We start from the raw sequence: 23648 nt of genomic DNA, 5'->3' as shown, positions 1-23648 counted from the left end.
GAACAAATCTATGATAGACTAACAGAGCTCAGACTAGCTCAAATGAACAGCACATACAAGGCAAACAGAGCAGTTTGTCTTAACAAAACCAATTTGCATAGAATCCACTAGATTCTCCGTTTGTGATGGTGTAATATTGGCTGTTCACAACGTTAATCCATCATGTGTCACTCCAGTACGTGTGTGCACATCCATTGTGAAACAACCAAGGTATGAGATTTTTAATTTGACCCAAGATTAACCAGATTATCTTAGCTGGAGTGTAGATACTGCATATGGAGTACCTACTGCTATCAATATAAACATCCAAAGTTCTGCAGATTCTGACATCGTGGAATGAAGAATTTTGGATTGAGGCTAAGGTAGCCAAATAAAAATATCACATGGAGCTATCTCAGATGCATAGCTAGATGGATCAGTTCGAATGCAAAGCATTATTGTAATCTTATTTATGACAACAATGTTAGAGATGAGATTGGCTTTTGTGCATCTTTTACATAGCTGCATCGTGGATCCCTGATTTCATAGCTGCCCTAAAAATCCTGAACAGAAAATCTATGAAAAACTATTTAACATTCGATCTCCACATTTCAGTAAAAAAAAAAAAAAAGTAGTGCTTATATAGTGCCTTTCTAGTTCTTTTTGAACTTTTACATGACACGCTACATTCACTCATTTGCACACACACTCATACAGCACTTCTTCGGAGTTATCTGTGGAGTGCGACCCATTACACACATTCACACACACCAGAGGCAATATGGGGTTCGATGTCTTGCCCAAGGACACTTCGATATGTATTTTGGGTAAGCCAGGATTGAACCACCAATGTTCCAACTGACAGACGACTGCTCTTCTTCCGAAGCTGCAGCTGCCCACACTGTAAAGCACAGTTATCAGTCTTTAAGCCTATTTCAAGAAACTATTATCTATTATCTAATACACTAATCATGCTTATGCTTATCTTGAATTTATTTTAATCTCACTTTAAAGTAGTACAATATAAATTTCTGATCTTAAAAATATGTGATTTTGACTCATTTTGATGGCACAGTGACACTTATTATGTACATTCCCAGAGCCGTTTCTTCCCAGCAGCTCCCCGAGACTGAGAAGCCTCACTTCACAACATTTTTTTTGAGGGGGACACTGCATCATTTTACAACTGAGTTTTGCTTTGCATACAGCATCACATGCTAGAAACATAAGAGAAAAAGAAAGAGAGAATGTCACAGAGCAAGAGATAAGACAAGAGTCAACATTAGACTGACTTTTGCAGGCTGGACAGAGCTCAGATTAAAGGTAGGACGCAAGATGGATGTTGAATTAAACATCATTAGGAGGCGCCTTAGTAAGAAAATCTGCAAATGTTCTGTAGTGCGTCTTAAAATGATACGATGCGGTCTGATATAAATCGTTGGACTTTGAAGTTGCACATTGAAACATTATTTGTGGTGATAATTTTCAAAGCACTTCCATTTTTCTAGACAGCTGAACTGATTATGGTGTCCATTAACTGCCTTCTCAATAATGAGGCATATCTTAGCATTTCTGTGGCACTCTGCTTTGCTACTAGCCTCACAGTGGCAGTGCATCAGTCTATGTGGTGTCTTGGCTTCAGTGCCTTAATTGTCTAGATTAAGGCACTTCTGCACCTGTGAAGCGTGAAGAAAAGGCAGTGAGGCTTTCATCGGGTTCATCACACCACTGACTCATCATGACTGTAGCCCAGCTACTTTTTTTTTTAACTTATATTAAACATTTGTATAGTGGAGTTTTTATTTATGAGCATATTACAAACAAATTATGGTAAAAAAAACAGAAAATTGCCCCTCCCCCTAAAAAAAAGACATAAAAAGTCCAATGCAATTCAATATACCTTTTAAGTAAATGCTTATTCATGCAGGTGTATTAGTAGATGAGTTTGCTGGAAAATTGATCTAATGAGTGATTGTTGTGTTGGAATTAATTTTAGGACATGTAAGCATTGGTAATAGTGAGTTTGAATGGATAATTAGATTTTTAGTGATTTAATTTTTTCATTGTCTAAATCAAAGTTTGCATTACCTGTACTCCAAATAATTATACTATAAAAACATTATAACAAATACAAAATAATCATACATTAAATTTGTATAAAGATCTAAAGAAGGTAAGGCAATCTGTTGATAATATAGTGTTTATATTTGTGATACATTGTAAGTGAAGCCTATTTTGGCCTGAGTGTAAACTATTATTTAATACTCCATAAAGAAAAGTATAAATCTGATCAGACATTTCTTGTTGACTGTATCTTAATTGAAACCTGAAGTTTGCTTGCGTCTTTACTCTCCCTGTGGCTAGGCAGCTCTCAGGGCTTCACAGTCCCTATCTGTTGGTACTTCTTTCAGATAAGCCGCAGATCTGCTCCTCTGTGGAGTGCCTGACAGCAAAACACGCAGACGTTATGATTAGAACAGGCTGCGACTGTTGCTGAGTAGATGAACCACCCACACCTCACAGCAGCAGTGCATTTGTCTTGACAGTCTGACAGCAGATAATGAAAATGTAACACAAGTGAACTTAAATGAATTCTCTCACGTAGTTAACACCTTTAATTATTTCATGGATTATAGTACGCATTTTTTGCAGTATGTGAAGTCAGGGCTGTGTTCTTGCTGAAGAACATCACAAGGAATACCCGCATTTAATTAATTAGCCAAGCTAATTATGTTCAAAAGAAAAATGTTTGGATATTTGCCCCTTTTGCTACTGTTATCTACACAGACTGAGCAAAAAAGACAAAGACTTGCTAAGAAAAATCATTAACCTTTTGATTTCTATTGGGGTTCTTTTTAAAAATAAAGGAAGGATCTCAATGTGTTCTTTCTTTAGGAAAAAAAAGTTTTGAGGAAAAATGTCTTAATTTACATCCCATTCACTGTGATGTACATTTTAAATAACCAATTGTCTGGCTACATGATTTCAGTTGCCAGATGAAGCTGCTGTGAGAGTTGACAGATGAGCTGGCTGCTGCTCAGAAATCCTCATGCCGATCACTGAAAATAATAGAAAATGTCAGTGCAACAGGTGGCTTTTTGTCCTCAAATAATGTGCCTTACAAATCCATAAAAAAGAGATATCTTAAAAATAATGCCTTGTGTTGTGCTATAAATTCAGCATGACACATCTGTAAAATCCAACCACAACAAAGTCTATTGGTTTGTTATGATAAGGGATTTATGGTAGCATTACTTTAAACATGAATATTGATTGTTTCTTTCTAGTTCAGTTGTTTCCTTTGTGCCTGACTGTGGACTGATTTTTGCCAAGAACAAGTTTCAAGTATTTGACGTCATCTGTGATGTTATTGCCAGGCTTTTATCTGCGTATATGGCATAATTACTTCATTTTAAGCACAGAGGTGACTTTCAGCATGCTGGGATGGCCTCATTAGCTTTTCATCATCTTGTCAGGGATATAGCTGTTGCCATAAGACTTGTAGACTGCATGTCTGTGTTCACAGAAAAGGACAAAGTAAAAGAGCTTCTAAAATGTGGCTGCTGTCAGCTTGTTGCTGCAAATGAATATGCATGAACTGTTGGCCTCAGGTTCTTTGCTGGTCGCCTGTGGGGCACAGTCGGGGTTTAGGGTTTAAAGTGTGACACAGTGGGTGGTTGTGGGGCTGTCTTTTAAAAAGCAGTTGTGGTGCCAACCCTGCAGAAGTATGACACTACCTAACTGAAATGCAGCGATGAGGAACGGATTGTGTAACCATATTCAAGACTGGAGTAAATTTAAGGAAAGGGTGGATGAACTTAGGTTCATACTCAATGAAATGAAATTGCTTTTAAGTCATGATTTTAACTTCTAATCCCCCGATCTTCCCTCTCCCCGTCTGTCAGTTTGTGTAAAGGCAGGACACTTTATTCTGTGGTGAGGGATGCCAAGGTTGTCCTGGATGTTAACAAGACCCGACAGATCGCACAAGAGATGGTCAAGGTAAAATAACTCGGCACTGATTCTCCACCATACTTCAGCAGTGCACATCATGTTACGGGACAGTCACATGTCTTACCTTCTCTGTGCTCAGGGGATGGGCTACCTCCATGCTAAAGGGATTTTACACAAAGACATGAAGTCCAAAAATGTGTTTTACGACAACGGTAAAGTCGTCATCACTGACTTTGGACTCTTCACCATATCTGGAGTTCTGCAGGCTGGCAGGTAATTATTTTCAATACACATCAGAGACATGAGTCGGAGTTTGCCTTGGAGACAGACTCCCAACGTTGTGCTAACAGTACTGACACATTCAGTTTGCTGCTGTGACAGCAAAATGTTTCATAGATGCATTAGAAACTATACACATTTAAACACTGGCAATCTATCTGTTTTGCTTTTACTCATTTTAATATTATAATATTAATTTAAAAATGGTCCATTCATATTAAATCAACATGTTTCTTTTATCCTTTCAGCTCAGGTTCATATCTGCTCTTATCAGCTGTTGTTTTTGCCCCCTCATGTCCCTGCAGTGAATGAATGCAAATTAATTATATCTCTAATACCATAATATTTTATTAAATTACCCAAGAACAACAACAATTAAAACAAGCTTTCATATTGCCAAATAAGAAATAAAAACATTATAACATGGAAATAATAATTATTACTTCTAATGCATTTAAATGAGTTCCTCTAACAACAAAAGCAAAACAAAACAAAACAAAAAACTGCATCTGTTCTCAAAATTTACAGCTTATATGATTTAATTCATAAATGTGTGAAAGCGGTCTGAGTATTTCCAACAATATTTAACAAGGATGAAGACTACAGCTACAGTATGCAAGAGCACCAGAAATGTTAATAAACAATACACAACTGTAATGGGGAGTTTAGTATGGACTGTAGAAAAAAACCCATTGGGAGACATCTATACAGCATCAGGTTGACTTGGAGCAATCTGTGGCAGTGGTTTCAGTCACATGCTGCACAGTAAAGCAGGGCACCATGGATGAAGGCCAACATGGACGCCAATATTAAAAGGAAAACAATCCCTATTATTTTGAAACAACCTTCCAAGTCTCATTCAGAATATTTTTTTATGGATAGAAGAAGCTATAGCGGAGCACTTTGGGAATGTGGGGGTCAGATTATTTATAGCCAATAACATAAAGCTCAGAAAGAAAAGAAAACCCCATCTGGTTGAGGTTCTTCCATACTGATGAAATGGTTACCGGCATCTAGTATTGGAGGCAGTAAATGAACTCTATCAAAGGAAAGATGATATTAGAAGACTATCAAAGGCATTTCAGAGTGACATAGGTAACCTAGCTTTCTAACAATAAATTTAAAGAGACAGTCTGGGGTCTAGCAGCAGCAATACAAATAAAGACATTCATATTAACAGCATAAAATAATATTTTAAACCAAGATGACGGACTGTTTTAAAGTAGCAAAGAATGATTTCTCATCTAATTTATATTTAATTCCTTTGGGGATGAACTGTAAGCTAACATGCAAAATGGAATAAAGAGCTCGAACACTTAACAACTACTTTACAACCACCAGCAGGTGTATAAGTTGTCATTTCTGTTAGAGAATCAGCAACCAAATGTTAGTGAGGCAGGCAAATAAGGAGTATTATTAATATATTTATGTTTTCATTTTAATTTTATCAGCCTTTTATTGATGTTTAATGATTTGGGGTATTTTATAGAAATAGTCATTTCATAAAAATCTTTACTTTGCATTTATTTCTGAGGATTATGTTTTCATTCTGTGCTTGATATTAGATTAATTTGAATTCATATTTGTTTACTGCTTCTATGAAAAAACATTCCTACTTGTTCATAAAAGAACACAAATGGTGTTAACCAGAAATGAGCAAAAGATGGAGAGAAGAACCTGTCAGATATAAACAGAAACTAAAACTTGTCATTAATTGGGTAAACTAGTCAGTACAGATAATATAATGGCTAATGGCTGAAACACACCTATTTTTTTCTTGTTGCTTTGAAACCCTAAAGTTATCATGCAACTTTCTAACTATTTTGGTTTTTACATTGGGGTTTTGGAACATTGTCTATCAAAATTTTGGAGGATTTTGCAGGTGAATATGCATCTTTCTATTTTTCTTTTTGTTAAAACACTAAACAATTAAATAAAAATCAAGGATGCAAAGTGAATTTTCAAAACAAATGCTGTGCAAGATGACAGCAAGATGGCCGTCAGGGAGGGACAAATTCCACTAAAGACAACTAAAGACACCAAACCACTAAATACGACTATGTCTTTGTGCATGGGTCCCTAATAACTTCCTCAGCTTGACTGTGCATAGCTCCTAAACACTTATGGTATAGGCTGTTCCACTTCAGTCTCCCCAAATTTAATCACTTTCATTTTATTACTCTTCAACAATTTAATTAAGGATCCCAAACACCTTTGCAAATCCTGACATTCAGAGAAAACATGTGTGCAATGACACCAGCATAGTTATTTCTCTGTGTTACATGTATTGCATTGTTAATTTGCATCGGTAGATGGCTCATATCCTAATAGGTTCTAGTTTGTAGAAAATACCGATGCAGTTTGGCATTGTTCCTTTTGTGTGTTTTGTTTTCTCTTTGAGAGCCTTGAAGACAAGTGAGAGGCAGGGCTTCCTAAGAGGGATTCACAAGGTGTCAAAAAAGACTCTGTAAAGAAAAGGAGAAGAAATATTGCATTATTTATGACATTAGCTGTCATAAGGGAGGCAAAATAAACTTAATTTGGCTTATTTGATAAAGGAAAAACTCAGAGATATTTTAGCTTTAGGGGACTTGGAAACAAATGAGTACCTCTCAAGTTTTACATACTTTTAGGTTTCTGTTTGTGTAGAGAATAAAAGGACTATACAGCATCTTATTTTTCTTTAGTGGTGCTGTAGCTTCATTTTGGAAATGCAGTCATGATAAAAACAGAGTGGGTTTATGTGTTTACTAAAATGTTAATATTTTTGTCATTAGATTGAGATTTATGTTGATTCATTTATTGCTCTATAAGCCATACCACCCAATCAACTTATTGGCTTGACTAACAGCATCACGTTTTGCAGCTGTGATCAGCATAACCCCTGAAGTACTAACATTTTTATTTTAATTTATCCTAAATGATGAGCTTTATTGACATCTCAGCACAATCTGAGATTTCTGACCCATAAGGCCAAAGTTGAAATTTCAAAGCATGACAGCCGCACAGATGGAGTGGGACAATGGGATGTCTTTTCTTTTTTTTTCCTCTCTCTCTCTCCTTACATTGTTGTGTTACGATTCACTGAGCTTTCATTGCCCAGTCTGATACGCCTCAAACCTCATTGTCAACAGTTTAACACAGATTGTGTTGTAGGCTTTATTAGACCCAACAGGGAGTTGCAACAAACTTGTAAAACTGTCATTAAGATGCAGCAAAGTTAATGAATACATAAACACGGTGTCAAAGTTAAACTCAAATGTAATAGATGATGTTACAGAAATTAGTTTCAAATTACAACAACAGACCAGCGATGCAAAAGCAAAGCGTAAAGCTTACACGGTAATTGAAAAGCATCACATGCTGATTGTGAATGCACGTATTGAAAGTGTGTTGTAATGAAAAAACATCAGTGTAATGGCTTGCTAGCATCGTACAGTACATCAACGCATACGCCGTGAGTCTCCATCTCCACATCTCCTCTCTCTGCAGCCGAAGAGAAGACAAACTGAGGATCCCCAATGGTTGGCTGTGTCACTTGGCCCCAGAAATCATCCAGCAGCTCTCGCCGGACACAGAAGAGGACAAGCTTCCTTTCTCCAAACAGTCAGATGTCTTTGCTTTTGGGTGAGTGTCCTCTAAACAGATGTCCTGCTGTTTGTTTGTCCAGACAGTATCAGAGCCTGGATAATTATAGACACCAAATATGTGCATAAATTCAAATGATACAGATTGATTTAAAGAAGCATTCTAAAAGAAAAAGACAAAGGTAATGTTGTCTCGTATTTTAGATTATGACTTTGTCTAATTTTAATAATTTAAAAATGGTCAAGCAGGATTAATTATTCTAAAATGTATTTGCTTACAAATAATGATTTTAACTTGCTGTATACTCAGCTTGGTCCTTTAGTGATGACTTAATGTCCAATGCTTTTGTTATGATGGGGGTGTTAAAGGAGATAGCGCACAAATAAGCAACAGCAGCTGAAAGTATTGTAGAAAAGGACAAACATGACTTTTGAGAAGCAGGTGGAGGAAGCCCTGAGTCAGCTGTCCTGTGTTATTGTTGAGTAACATTTTAAAAACTGATCACATTTCAGGATTACTGTCATTGAGAACTAATTAGTTACACTTCTAAGTCACTATCTGAGGCTGAGATGAGTAACTTGTTGTAGTATTATCAAAAGAAAACACTTGTTTGGTTTTGATGAGTATAGCTTCCTTTGGATACTTGGATTATACATCATACAGTCTCCTCTATCGTCTATAATCTGCAACTCTTAATGCTAATATTGGCAATAGCTGACACAATATAGAGCTTTATTCATGTTAATTCGTTTATGTTTACAAATGAAAATCAAATTAAAGTTATGGGATTTGGTGCACATAACATAAGAAATTATCAGAATTTGTTCATCTTATGAAAAGATGGAGGCCATAGTTGTTGGTACAGTCTCCTCCACCACATATCCTACAAGAAGATAATTCACTTCCTTCAGAGTTGCTGCTTTAGCAGCTTGAGCTGAAAGCTAACTGTTGTTGTTTTGGAGCTGTAAGACCTTCATTTTCAGTGTAGTGGACCTGTGATTATAGTTTTATGATGCTTCTGTATCATTTGGAGTACAGCTTTTTACAACTGGCAGGCACTTATCACCTAGGCATAATTTCATGATGATATTGTTCTTGTGCTTTATACCTTCAAAATCAAAATAATGCATGTACTTCCACAACATAACCACTGCCCTCGCTCATGCACAAGACTGGCCTCCTGCTGGTAACTGCAGCAGGAAATGAGAAAGTCATATTTATCTGAGAGGTAGATTTTTAGCGCGCTAACACTGGGTTGGGATTAAAGAGTCAGTGTTTGTTGTAATTCTGTGGTCAAACCAGCTGCTCCTATATTTGGAGTGTGCTGGTATGAGTAACTTTAATTCTTTAATGGAAATGGGAAAAGATTCACCAAGGAAATCTTCAAGTTAGCTACTAACACAAAGTATAACAATAATCATATTTGACATTGATAAGAATACTGGTTAATATTCCCATCAAGTGTGATACCTGTTACCACCATCCCCTTTAAATAATGAAGACATTCCTTGAAAATTTGGGAAAAATGGCTCTTTAATTGTTTTTTTATTTATTTATTTATTTTTATTTATTTTTAATTAACTAATTAATTTTTTTTTTTTTATGTCAGATTACTTTTCAGCCCCATCCATAACTGACATCAGTGGTGCTGATCAGTGGGCTTGAGTAGTTTTTTTTTCTTTTCATTTTCCAACACTAGTCTTTCTGTTAGCAGCACTGATTTATCTCTGGCCAGATCAGTAGCTGCTCTCCTCAAGTGCTCCTTAGTAATTTAGATTTTGTTCCCTTTTACCACCCTATAGAGAGAGATACTGTGGAAGGTGATTGGAGTAGATAAAGTACACATTGATAAATGACTACTTCCCTTGGGTTTGTGCAAGAGAAGCATGGGAAAATTCCTTAATTGAATTTTACACAGATCTGAAAACTACAGCAAGGTATTAAAAACTCATTTAGGAATCGGTACAAAATACATTTAGGAACAACCTTTCTTTCTTGTGTTTAACCATTTTAATGCTGTAAAGCCATATATAAAATGCAGGTCAACATTTCTTCTGTCAAAGAAAATCCTTTTTGTCTTGCATTTGTTCCTAAAATCATCTCAATGATTCCCTCAGTTATTGCACAAAGATTGCCTTTCTTTAGGACCAACATGTCTTCTATGTCCTCCTCTGAAGCCCAATTTTAAACTTGTCCTAAGTTGATTAAAAATCCCAGTGGCTCCAGTTCTTCCTTCACTGCCATTACTGCTTCATTTGTGGGGGTGGACCCTGCTCTGTTGACTCCTAACACAATTGCATTTTCAGATGGTTTCCCATATGGAGGTTTCGTCACTGTATTGTCCAGCTGCTCTGTTGGCCTTTGTATTACCTAGAGGTGACCCCCTTGGCTTTATGCATATTCATCAACAATCAACTGTCAGATTTTGCCTTTACTCCCAGCAAAGAGCTATTTTTATTGTACTCAAACCTGACATGCAGGAGCAAAGTGAAAACGCAGCACAGAGAAGGCAGTGTGTATTTATTTAGCATTTACAAAGTTTCTAACTTTTGGCAGAAATAGTTCAAAACTTGAAAACCAAACGGAAACACATATGGAAGCTGCATTTAAGCCTGATAGCAGTGGATGTAATGGTTTACTGGTGCTGGGATGGCAGAAATGTCTAGACTGTGTTTGAACCCTTTACAGGAGTTTTTTATGAGACAATGACGACCATAGCCCATGACACTGATCCACTCTGCTCCTGTGTCTTCACAGCACCATCTGGTTCGAGTTACACGCACGTGAGTGGCCTTACAAGAGTCAGCCAGCAGAGGTGATCATATGGCAGATTGGCAGTGGGATGAAGCCCAACCTCGCCCAAACTGGCATGGGGAAAGAGATATCAGTAAGGGCTTTTTTCTCTTCCTATATCACTTGTTCTGTCTCAGTTCATTGTTGGATGATTTCATGTTAAAACAGTAAGCAGTCACTTAGTTCTTTATTAAGTTCTTTATCCCACATAAACTAGAAAATTAAGATATTGGCGTTGCATGACAAAAACAATCACAGTCTCATGCTGAATTAAAAGAAGTGTTCCCAAAACTGGATTTTAAAATGGATGCAGGAAACCATCATCAGTAAAAATTCAGGCGAAAAACTTTTTAAAGATTATAATTAGAAAACACTATTATTTAATTTAGCATAAATGCACTTCAGCAGCCCTGCTGATTAAAAAATGTCTGGAGAAGTAGTTTTACTGGCCGGAATTTAATTAAAGATAGATTAAACTAAGACAAAGTTCTACTCACAGCTGTGGAGTTGATTGCATTTAGGCAGTTGTAGCAACATTATGAATTCATTTTCAGTTTAGCTAGAAAACTGGCATGGATAAGTGTGCCAGGTGAGGATCTAACAGTATGGATTTACTCTGAAGGATAACTGAAGGATAATGTGCTGGAATGTAGATGTGTTACCATGGTGACCAACATGATAATAATCATAATAGTGATGGTTTTGTTTTTAAAAATGGAAATTTAGCCCTAATGATGATCTTTGTCTAGCCAAAACCAAGTATTGGTAATGCTGAACCCAGTTCAGGAATGACACAAGTGTTTCATGAAAGTGTTGTCATATTGTCACCTGAACATAACCCTGTCCCACTACTTCTGGAACAATACTTTGAGGCTCATTGAAAAAAACAGTTCATGATGATATTTGCTTCAAGGTAGAAATGCTCAAGAATTTTATTTGAAAGAGTAAAATAACAAAAATCCTATAAAGGTCCTTCTGATGTGCAATACCTCTTGCTGCCTGTTGGGGCACTGGTTTGGAAGATAGTCCTATGGGTCGTAATTAAAGAGGCAAAAAGTGAAATTGTTTCACAACAAATTTTGCTGTTATGTGCTGCCTGTAGACCAAAACAAATTATCCATTTTTTAAAACCGATATCGATAACCGATAACTTTCAGCTACTACAGGCCGATACTGATAACTAATAATCCATAACAAACACATTTAAGATCATGACATCAATACTAACAAAACCTAAAAGACTTTTCACCGTTTATATATGGGGATATATTGTTTTTTTTCCAGTGAAAAACTTTTAGCATGCCTCTAAAACATTTTCTAAAGCTATCAAACAGAACTATTTGATATAATGTGTGAAGACATTTGGGGCTTCTTTGTGATTGGCTTTAAGGTTTTTGCATCTTTAGCAGCCCGGGCATCCTTATACACTTTCAAAACTCCATCAAAATGATAATTATGTTTAAGCTGACCGATCAGGTATTAAGTATTGATGCTTGTGCTACTTTTCCCTCCTTGTGGAACTTGTTCGGAACAGTTATTACAAAAAACAGCGAACTGGACAATTTTTGGGGGATTTTTTAAAGAATTTTTTAAAGAATTCCCACACTACTGGCAGCATGTTCTCTGTTGTCAAATGTAAACACGCTGTGCTGCATGTTGGTGGTGCTGCATTCACGGGGTGATGGAAATTCCCTATCCCCAAGTTTGCTAGTCGTGCTTCCAGCCTTGTCAAGTTCCACTTCTATTGTAACATGTCAAAAAATACCCTGGATGTGCATTCAAGTCAGTAACTCAGTCAGTTTTCTGGTTAAATAACAAATTAAAAAACTATCAAAACAATGACTGAGTTTTAACGAGTTGTCTTCCATGACATAAGGGGTTATTCCTCCATTTTTTCCAGTCAGAAAGATTTTGTCTTTTTATGCCAATGTCACATGAATGTAGCATTCACTGCAGACCATTCAGGTCTCATAATATAAGTGGAGCACTGTCGTGCTGACAAAAATGTATATGTTATCGGGGCAAGTCATTATGATATCGGACTTATCGGAATAACATAATTGTGATAAAATGTGATAATTATTGGGCTGAGAACAGGAAAACAGTATGTGCATCCTTAGCTAATTAATCCGGGTTATGTCCCTTTCTTTATCTGACAACTTCTTTGCCAACAACCGTTGTTTTTTCAAGGGAATGCCGGATTCTGGTTGTCTGCAGGTAAACGTGTTGCTCCACTCTTCGCCATTTTGCTTTGAAAATACACACTGCCATTGCTCGCTGGCTGAAGCCTTTTATAGGGAGGGAGGGCCGAGGGCTCTGAGAGAGGGGAGGAGGCAGCGATTCACATAAACCTGCATTAATGCATGGCCAGACCAGGCTTGTAAACATGGGGCTGGAGATCAACACAGAGAGATGGTGTGTGACGTCATGTTATACTCTAGATGAAATTACTCCTCTAGTTCTTCAAATAGTCATTTTTTAATTTCTTCAACCTAGAAATGAATTTCCACTTATTGCCCCTTTAAAGGTTTAAATACATCTTCCCTCACATCTCATAGCAGCACTCCTGAGCCTCAAATTCAACATAATCAGCCTGAAAACACGTAATGGAATAAATGAATATTTCAGAAACGTATGTTCCTTCTTTTATGCAGAAATGCAGCATCTAACAACCTGGTTTCTGTGTTTTCCAGGATATTTTACTCCTGTGCTGGGCATACAAGCAGGAAGAGAGGCCCAGCTTTTCCAAGCTGGTAGATTTACTGGAAAAATTGCCAAAAAGGAACCGCCGGCTTTCCCACCCAGGGCACTTCTGGAAGTCAGCTGAGTATGTCAAATGAGTTAGGGATACAAAACAGCAAACAATCAACAAGTCTAAAACGCAGCTGTCATAACTCCACATAAATATCCCACCTTGTTAAAGAATGCACTGAATCCAAAAGCCAGCCCAGTGATGAAAACTGCCCGTAATGTGTGTATTTTCTTGGAATGTTGGCATGTGTGATATGATAAGTTGACTGTCCAGTTTCTCAAAGTAGTCGGGACTCATGGTTTCTTTTTATTTGATTTTAACCATACTGGATGTCTTTCCTCTTATCTTTTGTTGACTTGTTCCCTTCATTATATTTGATATGTTTCTTGGATGTATCTTGCTTGTAACTTTCAACAAATCACATCATCTTGGAAAAAAAAGAACAAATGTAGTTTTTTTTTCTCCATGTCTTATTCTTTTTTTCATTTTGTTTTATTTTATTGAATGAATGTAACTGTTTTACATTGCATATTGTATATTTTCCATGACATTGTCTTACCATTTTGTCTGTCAACTGTGTAGATTATTTTATCATTGTTACTTCATGGTCGCTCATGTATGGAAGTCCTGATATGTGTTTGTTCAATTTAAAAATATCCTCTTATTTACACCACACCATTTGAATGTGAAGAAGCCAGCACCCTGTTTTGTGTGGGGATGCATTGGCCCTGTTCTTTGATGGGAGATTTTTCTCTGATCAGCCTGTGCTTTGAAAATTACGTGTGAACTGATGGTAGATATTTGAACAATTACTGCCTTTGAGCAGTCAGGCCAGGACTCCCTCACTCAACACTGTTCTGTGAAATCACTGACACTTGAAATGTACCTCAATTATTGGAGAAATTACCTGTCAGATGTGCTATCACTGAGCCCATTCTCCTATAACTATATTATTTACTTTAAATAGTAATGATAGTTGCATTATTGGATACAGATAAAAATCAAAGCCTTGCTACATTGTAGTCAATACAACACCACAAATTAATTTTGTTCCATCAATATGAGAATTTTGCAGATTCTAATCACAACATGTTGAAAATGACACAGCTCTTTGAGTATTTTATTAGTTTATCAGCCTGAACAGATTCCCGTCTCTACAACCATGTGACTGCTGGATGCTTTTAAGAAGATACATGATTCTGCAAATAAAAACTCTAATAAAAAGGTTATGTTATTTTCAGGCCAGCAAAAACAGTCAAAATTACTGGAAAGCAGTGTTGAAGTCACTTTAATGTGGAAATTCTACAATATATTGTACCTCATGTATATCAGGAAAGATTTCACTTAGCAGTTTTCAAAAATTAATACAGTTTTCATCCTATAAAAGAGACTTTAGAAGTTAAACTTACATGTCTAAACAAAATGTCCAACAATGAGAAATCAAATTAATAAAATGTGATAAGTTTGTACAAATAGTACATCCAATTAAACCACTATAAGAGGCGGGAAATTCTGCTAAATGCTGCTACGCAGCTAACCCAAAATGCTAACGTTGTGACAAGAAATGTAAAATTCAAAGTTGCTCAACTACAATAAAGCAGCATTATGTCAGAAAAATGTTACATATATATATGTCAATAAATTCAGGTTTTCAGTGAGGGGGAGACTGAATTTGGTAAAGTTATGTTCTGCAGACAGACAAAATATTAAAGAAATAAAAATTATTTGAGGAAACAGTGTGAATTCATGGTAATTAAAGACTTACAAGTTGTAACCCCTAATACAGTATATTAAATCCAAAAGTGTTTCTAGTTATATAACATGAGAAAAATGACAAAAAGAGTTTACTCTGTTATGAGGATGGCTGGTGGAATAACAGACAACATATTTAAAAAATAAAAATCCACTTTTTACATGTTTAAATTTTAAATACTTGCTAATTTATTAAGTTTTAACCCACAACAATTTGATTAGATTGATTGATGAAAGAATTTTCCAGGTTACTAATGTACCAGTCCTGTCACATCTACAAACAAAATACTTGAATATGTGTACCAACATAACTTCTCAACTTATTAAAGAAATGGTACATTTGTGACAACTGTGACAATAAATACATCGACCTTTGTACTACATCACTATTTAAAGTGCAAAAATATAAATATAAAACAGGCCTGCTTTACTCCCACTCTTAATATTTTAATTTGTATTCAAATAAACTAAAAGCACCTTAAACACAAATGCAGTAGACTTGAAGCAAAGGCTACTAGTTTTGATTAAATAACTATTAAAAAATATGCATCATTTCTGAACCTTATACAGGTTCAGTGTTAAGCTGATATTTTAAACTGAACACAAAAATATGCTAATGATTAATTAGTGATGTTTGATTTTCATAATTACAGTATTTTTCAGAAATTTTCTTTAACATTTTGACTTATTTATGATTACAGCATTGCTAAAGATTACAGTGGAGCACAACATCATCTTAAGCATGCAATTATCTCGGTTAAACAAACTTTCAGTATAAATTTATTGGAGTTATTGGAATTATTTTTTCATGTTTAAAAAAATGGTAAAGCAACATTGAATTAACTTAAATCTATTTTAACTTTCCCTTTAACATATCAAAAAAGAAATATCACAATGCTGAATCTCAACCTTAGCCATTTTTCTTCTATTTTACTTCATGGTGTATATCAAAGTATATTTTATATGTATGTCTTAAAGGTAGAGCCAAACTGAGTCATATTATCATGATTTATCATAAAGCTGAGCTGCAGCATCATTTAGCTGTATACTGCTTTATTTTTTCTCATCAGACACGTTGGATAGATAGAGACAATCCAATCATGTGAAATAGCCATTTTCCACCTCATTATATACACATCTGCCAGTGTTGGAAAATGCATACAAACAATCTGCTGCTGGTTTTTTTTTTTTTTTTTTTTTTTTTGGGAGTCTTTCTGTCTATTTTGGAATTGCTGGGATTCAAATATTGTAAGTGGATCATTTATATTTGTACTGTTTACAACTTTCAACTGCATGTGAAGGACTATCAGAGATTGAGTCTTGATTCTTATTAAAAAAATCCATATATATATATATATATATATATATATATATATATATATATATAAATGATATTAAAATTTTCTGATATCCTCTTGTCCATTGAGCAATTTGATCTCAAATATTTTACATCAGGCTTTGCAAAAATTTTTAAACAGCTTTGTTTGAGAGAATGATTGTTGCAGTATATTTATAGATGATATAAAATATTAGACTAGAATTTAAATAAAAGAGTTGCAACCTGTGCACATGCTAGAAATGACAAAAACCTGACTGGACAATAATCAAAGATATAATATTAGTGCCAAGTGTACATAACAGATTGTAGAATATGTTTTATCGTCACTTGCCGTAACATTAATATTCCTTGTGAATTTTTTTTTTAATTTTCTTTTGAATGTACAAATTGTGTTGTGTACTTTTTGTTGTTGTTGCTTTTCTTTGTTCATTTAGATTTATTTTCCTCCATTTTCCCTCTAATTGCATTGATACTGTGTTGTTTCTTTTCCTTGATTTTGTCCTTGTAATGTAGATTATAGCTCCCCAAAAAGCTTGTATTTAATGATGCCTTACGGTACATGGCTTGGTGATGAGTAGATTGTGATCATGAGCTCTTTTATTTGCACTCATCCTTTACAAAATGTATGACAATAAAAAGATGTTTTCATTTTGAATGTTTTCTCTTTCTTTTATTTCATCTTTTATCCGAATCAACTTTTATCCATATTTTACTTTGGTTGGAATTTTTGACACGTTTGTTGACGGAACAAATTTGGCAGTAAGTCTGTCATTACTGCCTAAATATGTTTCACATATGGGAACTCATGAAATTATTTTCTGTTTTGTTCTGATTTTCAATTAGTATTTCTTTAAAAAGAAATAATACATTTAAAAAAGCAAAGCAAAACAAAACCTAAAAGCAAATGTGGACTGCAATGGCCAATTTTCCATGACATTTTTCTAATGTAGTGAGTAAATGTCAGTGCTTTTCTGGTTTTTTTAAAACAGGAATCCTGTAATTGCTTCAAAAGATGCTTGTATAGCAAGGCAAAGCAGGTCTATGTATAAGACATTTAATGTTCATACAATTTATGTGTTTTACATAAACATAAAAAGCATTATAGCAAGGTGTAAAAGAAACATTAACAATAGAAGAATTACTAAGAGAAAAAAAAATAGAAATTTAACAACATCTGTCCATCTTGTACTTTCTATTAACCTAGAACTATTTCTGTTTATAATCTAAAAGGAATGTAGTTTTAACTGATTAAAAAAAAAAAAAAACATAATTGTGAATCAAATAATGTAGGTTTACAAACATAATTTCTTCCTTAAGAATACCTGCTAACTGCACACTTGTGCTAATCTTTTTTATACCAAGTTACTTGTTTCCGTAATGAGTGGAACTTTGTTTAGCTTCGACTTGTATAAAGTAAGATGACAATGATTCTACCTTATCTGTTCAATTCTCAAAACATCAAATAATACTGTTTTTTCTCTTGGAAAAGGTGTCCCGTGGAACAAAGTGTTCACAGAACAATACAACTTGCAAAATACTGATGAAAATCTCATATGTTTGCTTGTGAAAAACAATAACTAGGAAAAAAAAAAAAAAAACTCTTCAGTGAGATCAAATGTCAGAGATAACTGGTTTTTCATCCACATCTTTGACTTCTGCTCACTTTCAAATAAATCTATTATTGGTTGGTGTTGGTAAGGTTTATCCAAAAAATTATCTTGGTTAGGTTTAGGGATGAAGACTAGCTTGTAAAACACTGTAGTTAAAAACAAAACAAAACAAAACAAACAAAAAAAAACTAAGTTTAATTGTATGAGCTTTACATGAACAAGCTTCACGACATGCAACAACCTTGGTGAATAATTACCTGGCAATGCACAATTTCACCCAGGATTAACCTCTGTTATTTGTTATGCAAAGAGTTCCTGACAAAATGGCAGCATGTGACACTGCTGGACTAATAAATTAGCTTACTTTCCTGGAAACAGGAAAAATAAGGAACAATTCTGTTCTGAATGACTTATTTAATCCTTTAGGTAATACACAATATCAGCTTCTGATATATAAATATTAATACTAATGGAGATTTAAAAAAACAATAAGATTATTTATAGTAATAAGTCTTGAATGTGGGACCATGGTTTGAGTCCAAAGTTAAGTAATGTCTGTTGACAATATGGGAAACAGCCATACTAAATTTGTCTTTAGTGGCCAAGTTAGAAGTTAAGCTGTTCTTTCTTGTCTTGTTATTTGACATAACTCAAATGAAAAGTCAGTGTCGACAATGTCAGCACATTCTTTATGAAAAATAATCAGCACATTAACTTGAAAAGTCACATAATTCCTCCCCATCTGAAATAGCCTTAAAAAAAGCCTTCTTTAGATAAGGATGAGATCATATCTTAGCCATATCCAATATCATTTTTGATTAACTTCTTACATGGGACGACAGGCTGTAAATTTGGTCTTGCACATTGGTGGAAAACACTCTCATCTTTCCACAGTTCTAATAATAATTTGGTTAACTTAGCTGGATGCACATTCAGTTAAATTTTTTCAGGAAACCATACTCATTTCACCGTTTACATTTTAGTTTTTTTAAACTCTAATCGTGAGCTCTAAAAGCAAAGCTGTTCAACCAGTACAAATCCTGAGATTTCTGCTTTTCATTTGTTTCAACTCTTCAGTGAACAAGCTGGCACGGTGATGGTCATGTGCATCCTTGTGTGTGTGTGTGTGTGTGTGTGTGTGTGTAAGTGTGTACTTCACTGTCAGACCTGTGACTCCCTGGTTGAAGGGAGTGAGTTAGTGAAGGCAAGGAGCACTAAGATGGAACGATAGATAAATAGATACATAAAGCTCCACCTGTCTGCACAATCCAGCCTTCCTCCTTCTTCTTCTCTACCTCCACTTCTGAAGTTCAGCCTCATTCACCGAGGCGTAAAAAAACCACATCACCTAATCCGAGGCGGGCTGAAGCCCATCAGAGCGTGAATGTTCGGTTTGTGCGGACATTCTCAGTAATATCAGAACCTGACATGGTTCAGTGCATTTCTTTATACAGTACATGAAGACATAAAGAACAGAAATTAAAAAGTGTCTGACATTGTATGTAGTTCATGTGCATCATGTAAATGTTTGCCATGATCAATCAAAATTAAATGAAGAACAATGAAGACATTCACCTCCCCAACAAATCCTAAGGCAGCAAGAGAAAAAGGGGGTTTAGAAACATCAAAACGTCACAAATTGATGCTTGAGTTCTTGTATGGACTGAGCTCTCAGCTTGTACAGTTATGGCTGTAGATACATATTCATGGCAGTTGAAACAAAAACAAAATATTATGTATTATAAAAGCAGCTGCTTTCATGAAGACAGGAGAAAGGACAGGAAATAAAAGAATTTAACAAGACTGTGAAAACAATTAAATCTATAAATGGGATTGCACTGAGAAAATTTTATAAACTGCCACAAAAGCAAAGTTTAAAGTAATTCAGTCATGTTTAATGTTTGCATATGACCTTTGGGTTTATGTTGTTTTGAACTTTTCATATTTTTTTTAATCTGCTTCACAAGACTCTATTTATTCCAAGTTTTTCATAAATAAATGTTTGCAATGTCTGAGCGATTATACAAGAAATAGAACGAGACAGCAACAAGGCCACAAGTATTCAAAACAGAGAAAAGGATAAAATAAAGTTCTGAATGTTGACCCAATAACTAAGTATCCGTGAATGTAGTATACCCTCATGGAAGCCTCTATTTTATTATTGTCATCATTATATTACTGATTTTTTTTTATTCAGTTGTAATTTATGTGTTGTTTAATGTATGGTGTAAACTGGATATATTCCTGTTTACTCCAACAAAAAAAAATTTTTTTGTTTGTCTTTTTACATATGAGCCACTTTGTTGTGTACTTCGAAGACTCCCATAACCTAAGCCATAGTGCTATCTTTTGCCTAAACCTAACCACACAATAGTTCTTGTGTGTAAGTTGATCTAGTTGGTTTTTATGTTGTTTCAAAACATGTATTTTTCTGTCTTAAAACATATTTTTTTCCTATGGTCTGCAAGTGCCCTCTTCTTGTTGACCTTTGACTAAATAAATTATACTAATTGTGACACTATATTCACCTCCATAAATATGATTCAGATCTAAAAAAAAAACAGTATACATATTTGAAAGCATCAAATTTAGAGACAAAGATTAGCTCTGCCACAGCCTCCAAGGACTGTGGCGTTCTCTTTATTCATTTAAAGACACCCACATGGCTTACTACGCAGGAGATGTATTTTATTAAAGCAGAGGTTTGGAAGACTGACAGACAGAGAGGTACCAGGATATAAGGGGGGATGTGTTAAAGGTTTAGCTTTAGTGAGCCCAAAGTCGTGCCAGTAAAGAGACGCTTGTTAAGCCTTGGAGCCTGACAGCACCTGCATGTTCATCACAATAAATCCCACGCAGCTGTTGGCCCCATTCAGTGAGCAAATAAATTTAACGCTAATGCCATAAATATTTGTCTTGTCAAATGGGATGGAAATGTCTTACTGGCTGAGTACAGCCAGAGGTGGCTTCTCTGACAGGGATGAAGGTTTTTGGTGATCAAACTTGAGATTTTTCATTTCGAGCAAGAGCCTGAAAGTGGCTGACTATCTGACAGCTACTTGGCAAACCACACTGGTTTGAACTGTACATCCCAAAAATAAATCTTACATAATGCAAGAGAATGGAGGATGTGACCCTGTCTTCCCCTCCAGCAGGCCCTGTGCTGGTCCATCTGGTAGACAATGTGCAACAACAGTGCCACTTGGACTTACTTAGATCTATAGGTGTTTTAATGAATAAAAAAAATTCAATTCATGAACTTCACATCTTGCAGGGATATACTGTTAATGTTTTAAGCTTACTCAGAAAGTGAAAGTCTTTTTGTTTTGGCAAATACTGTTTTATCTTAGGTGATGTGTATCATCCTGAGTGAAGTCTCTGTGATCTTGTACAGTCGTACTCAGACAGTAGAATTCCTTTTTAAAATCTAACCTTAACCTCCTCAGACTATAACATTAGACATTAATAAGCATTAGACTTTCAATTTGAAATGTTAAGAATTAGGATGGTTGGTTATCATTTTATCAGTTTAAATTGATCATTTAAAGGCAAAGACAAAAAATAGTTTCCACTTTCCTCTGCTTAACAAGCAAGTGATTAGGAACTACAGCAACAGTGACGGAAGAAAACAAGTTAGTCGGAAAAAGAAAGTATTTCTAAATCAGTGTTAAATGCTTTACAGCAGTCAGATTTCAAAGTACAATAAATGTGTTTTACAGAGTGCACAATGAAGGCTCAAAAGTAGTACAAAACCTTCATTTGAACACAGCTAATGATGTTGCCATGCATGTTTATTAGTTAGATGATAATGATAAGATGGACAAAAAGTACTTTCTTAAGAGAAAAGATGAGATGGTAAGTGGCATTGGCGCCCCAATATTAAGGCAAGAATCAGCTGGTTCTTGTCCAAATAAGAAAAAGAAAAGGTGGAGAAAAATCTGTCAACAGACATGCCTACTGCTAGCTGATCAAGTCATTTGACCTATAGTATTTTTAAAATGTACTAACACTGTAACTCTGTAGCAGATGACTTTTATTGTGACTATAATATGTATCTTAGTCCAGGTAATTTCTTACCTGGACTAAGATACTCCAGGTGTTATATTGTCATCTCTACATTGTCCATTATTTTAAGCAACTTGTGCATCATTCTGTTCTGGCCAATTAGCTCCAGTGGCTACAGAGTTATCCCAAACACATAACCAGCCTTGTGGATAAGTTTGTTCAGCTTGATGTGTGTGGCTGTGGTGATGCTTCCACAGATGGCTGCAAAGCTGATTCCACTTTCCACAACAGACTTACTGAAGATGTACAACATCTTGGTGCAGATTTTGAATGATCTTAGCTTCATGATCCAGAGTTTGTTATCGGGAAAGCACCTTACTATTCTTGTTGTGACAATACTGTACACACAGAAGTTGATACAATCTGTCAAACACTCAGTCATGGCATTGATGTTATCTCCATGTGGTTTACTGTTTATTACCTCAAAGCACCCTCTCAGAGCATCTTCAGCCTCTTTATGAAGGATGGACTTAAGGTGGAGGTGAGAAGAATCAGATTATGGTCTGATCTTCCTTACAGAGGAATAAGAGAGAAGCTGTATGCATTTTTAAGATTTGCATAAAACAAGTCTAACATCTTATTGTCTCTGGTGGAGCAGCTGACAAATTGTTAAAATGTTAGTAATGCTGCAGAGAGGGAGACATTATTGGAATCCCCAGAGATCGCAGTGAATGAAGAAGACCCTACATTCTCATTAAATCTGAATTTAGAAAAAATCTGTTCAGGTTCATAAAGCAGAAGAGGTTTCTGTCATAAGCTATAAACAAACTAAGCACATACAAGACACATCTCAGTGTGCAACCACAAATGCAGTCTTAGTACCAGCTTTTAAATGTAACTGTGCTATATCATAAGTTTTGTCCCAACATAGGCCACTAACAGTGTGGTGTCCTGCAGGGGTATGTGTTAAGACTGCTTCCAGTTTAATTGTTGTTTCTGTTTTCTTCCCTCCCCCTTCCTTCTCCAGGCTGTAATGGAATCATCGATGGGACTGCATCTTTGAATGAAGCTCGTCCTCTGCTCTGCTCACATCTGCTCCACCACCCACCTGCCTGTCCCTGCTCACCCGCCTTCTCTTGCCTCACCTTGTTTCCACGACACTCGCCTTTTCTGCTTTTCCTTCTCGCTGCAGCTCTGACACACATGTTTCCCTTAACACCCACCCCCATGCCTGATCGGACCCTTTAGCAGTCAGTTTTGGCCCACCTTGCCAGAGTGGGTTGCCAAACAAAACCGCAGACTTTCAAACAGAGAGGCCTTTCTCCACTCAATGCCTGAAGCCCTTCCCTATAACAAAAAATTTTAACATGCATACATCACTCATACCATGTGGCAACTCATCTTCATCTACACTCATTAGCTATTCAAAATCATGACTATGTAACTTTGACCCTGGGAGACACTTTATAAACAGCTTACACTGCAAAATTTTTTTTATTACAATAACATATACTTCCATAGATTTTTAAGACATTTTGTCCATCGTCCTTTGAAGACGTTATATCTCTATAAAGCTCACTTATAAAACCATCCATGC

General features: G+C 35.6%; 1 protein-coding gene across 3 annotated transcripts in view; it reads left to right on the top strand.

The window, feature by feature from the left end:
• Positions 1-23243, top strand: part of ksr2 (kinase suppressor of ras 2) — a 159661-nt gene extending 136418 nt beyond the window's left edge. For 2 of the 3 annotated variants that reach the window (XM_042000637.1, XM_042000636.1), the window contains exons 17-21: positions 3885-3981; positions 4073-4206; positions 7705-7839; positions 10558-10687; positions 13287-15057. In XM_042000637.1, coding sequence (XP_041856571.1) covers positions 3885-3981; positions 4073-4206; positions 7705-7839; positions 10558-10687; positions 13287-13433 — 643 coding nt within the window. In that variant the 3' untranslated portion in view covers positions 13434-15057. Of the gene's footprint in view, positions 1-3884; positions 3982-4072; positions 4207-7704; positions 7840-10557; positions 10688-13286; positions 15058-23078 lie in introns of those variants that run through there. The other variant, XM_042000638.1, reaches the window with a different exon arrangement.
• The last annotated feature ends 405 nt before the right edge of the window (positions 23244-23648 follow it).

This window comes from Melanotaenia boesemani, chromosome 11 (assembly GCF_017639745.1).
Source record: "Melanotaenia boesemani isolate fMelBoe1 chromosome 11, fMelBoe1.pri, whole genome shotgun sequence".
NCBI classification, from domain to species: Eukaryota; Metazoa; Chordata; class Actinopteri; order Atheriniformes; family Melanotaeniidae; genus Melanotaenia; species Melanotaenia boesemani.
Note: the sequence above shows the minus strand (reverse complement) of the source record. Positions and strands in the feature narration are given on the sequence as shown.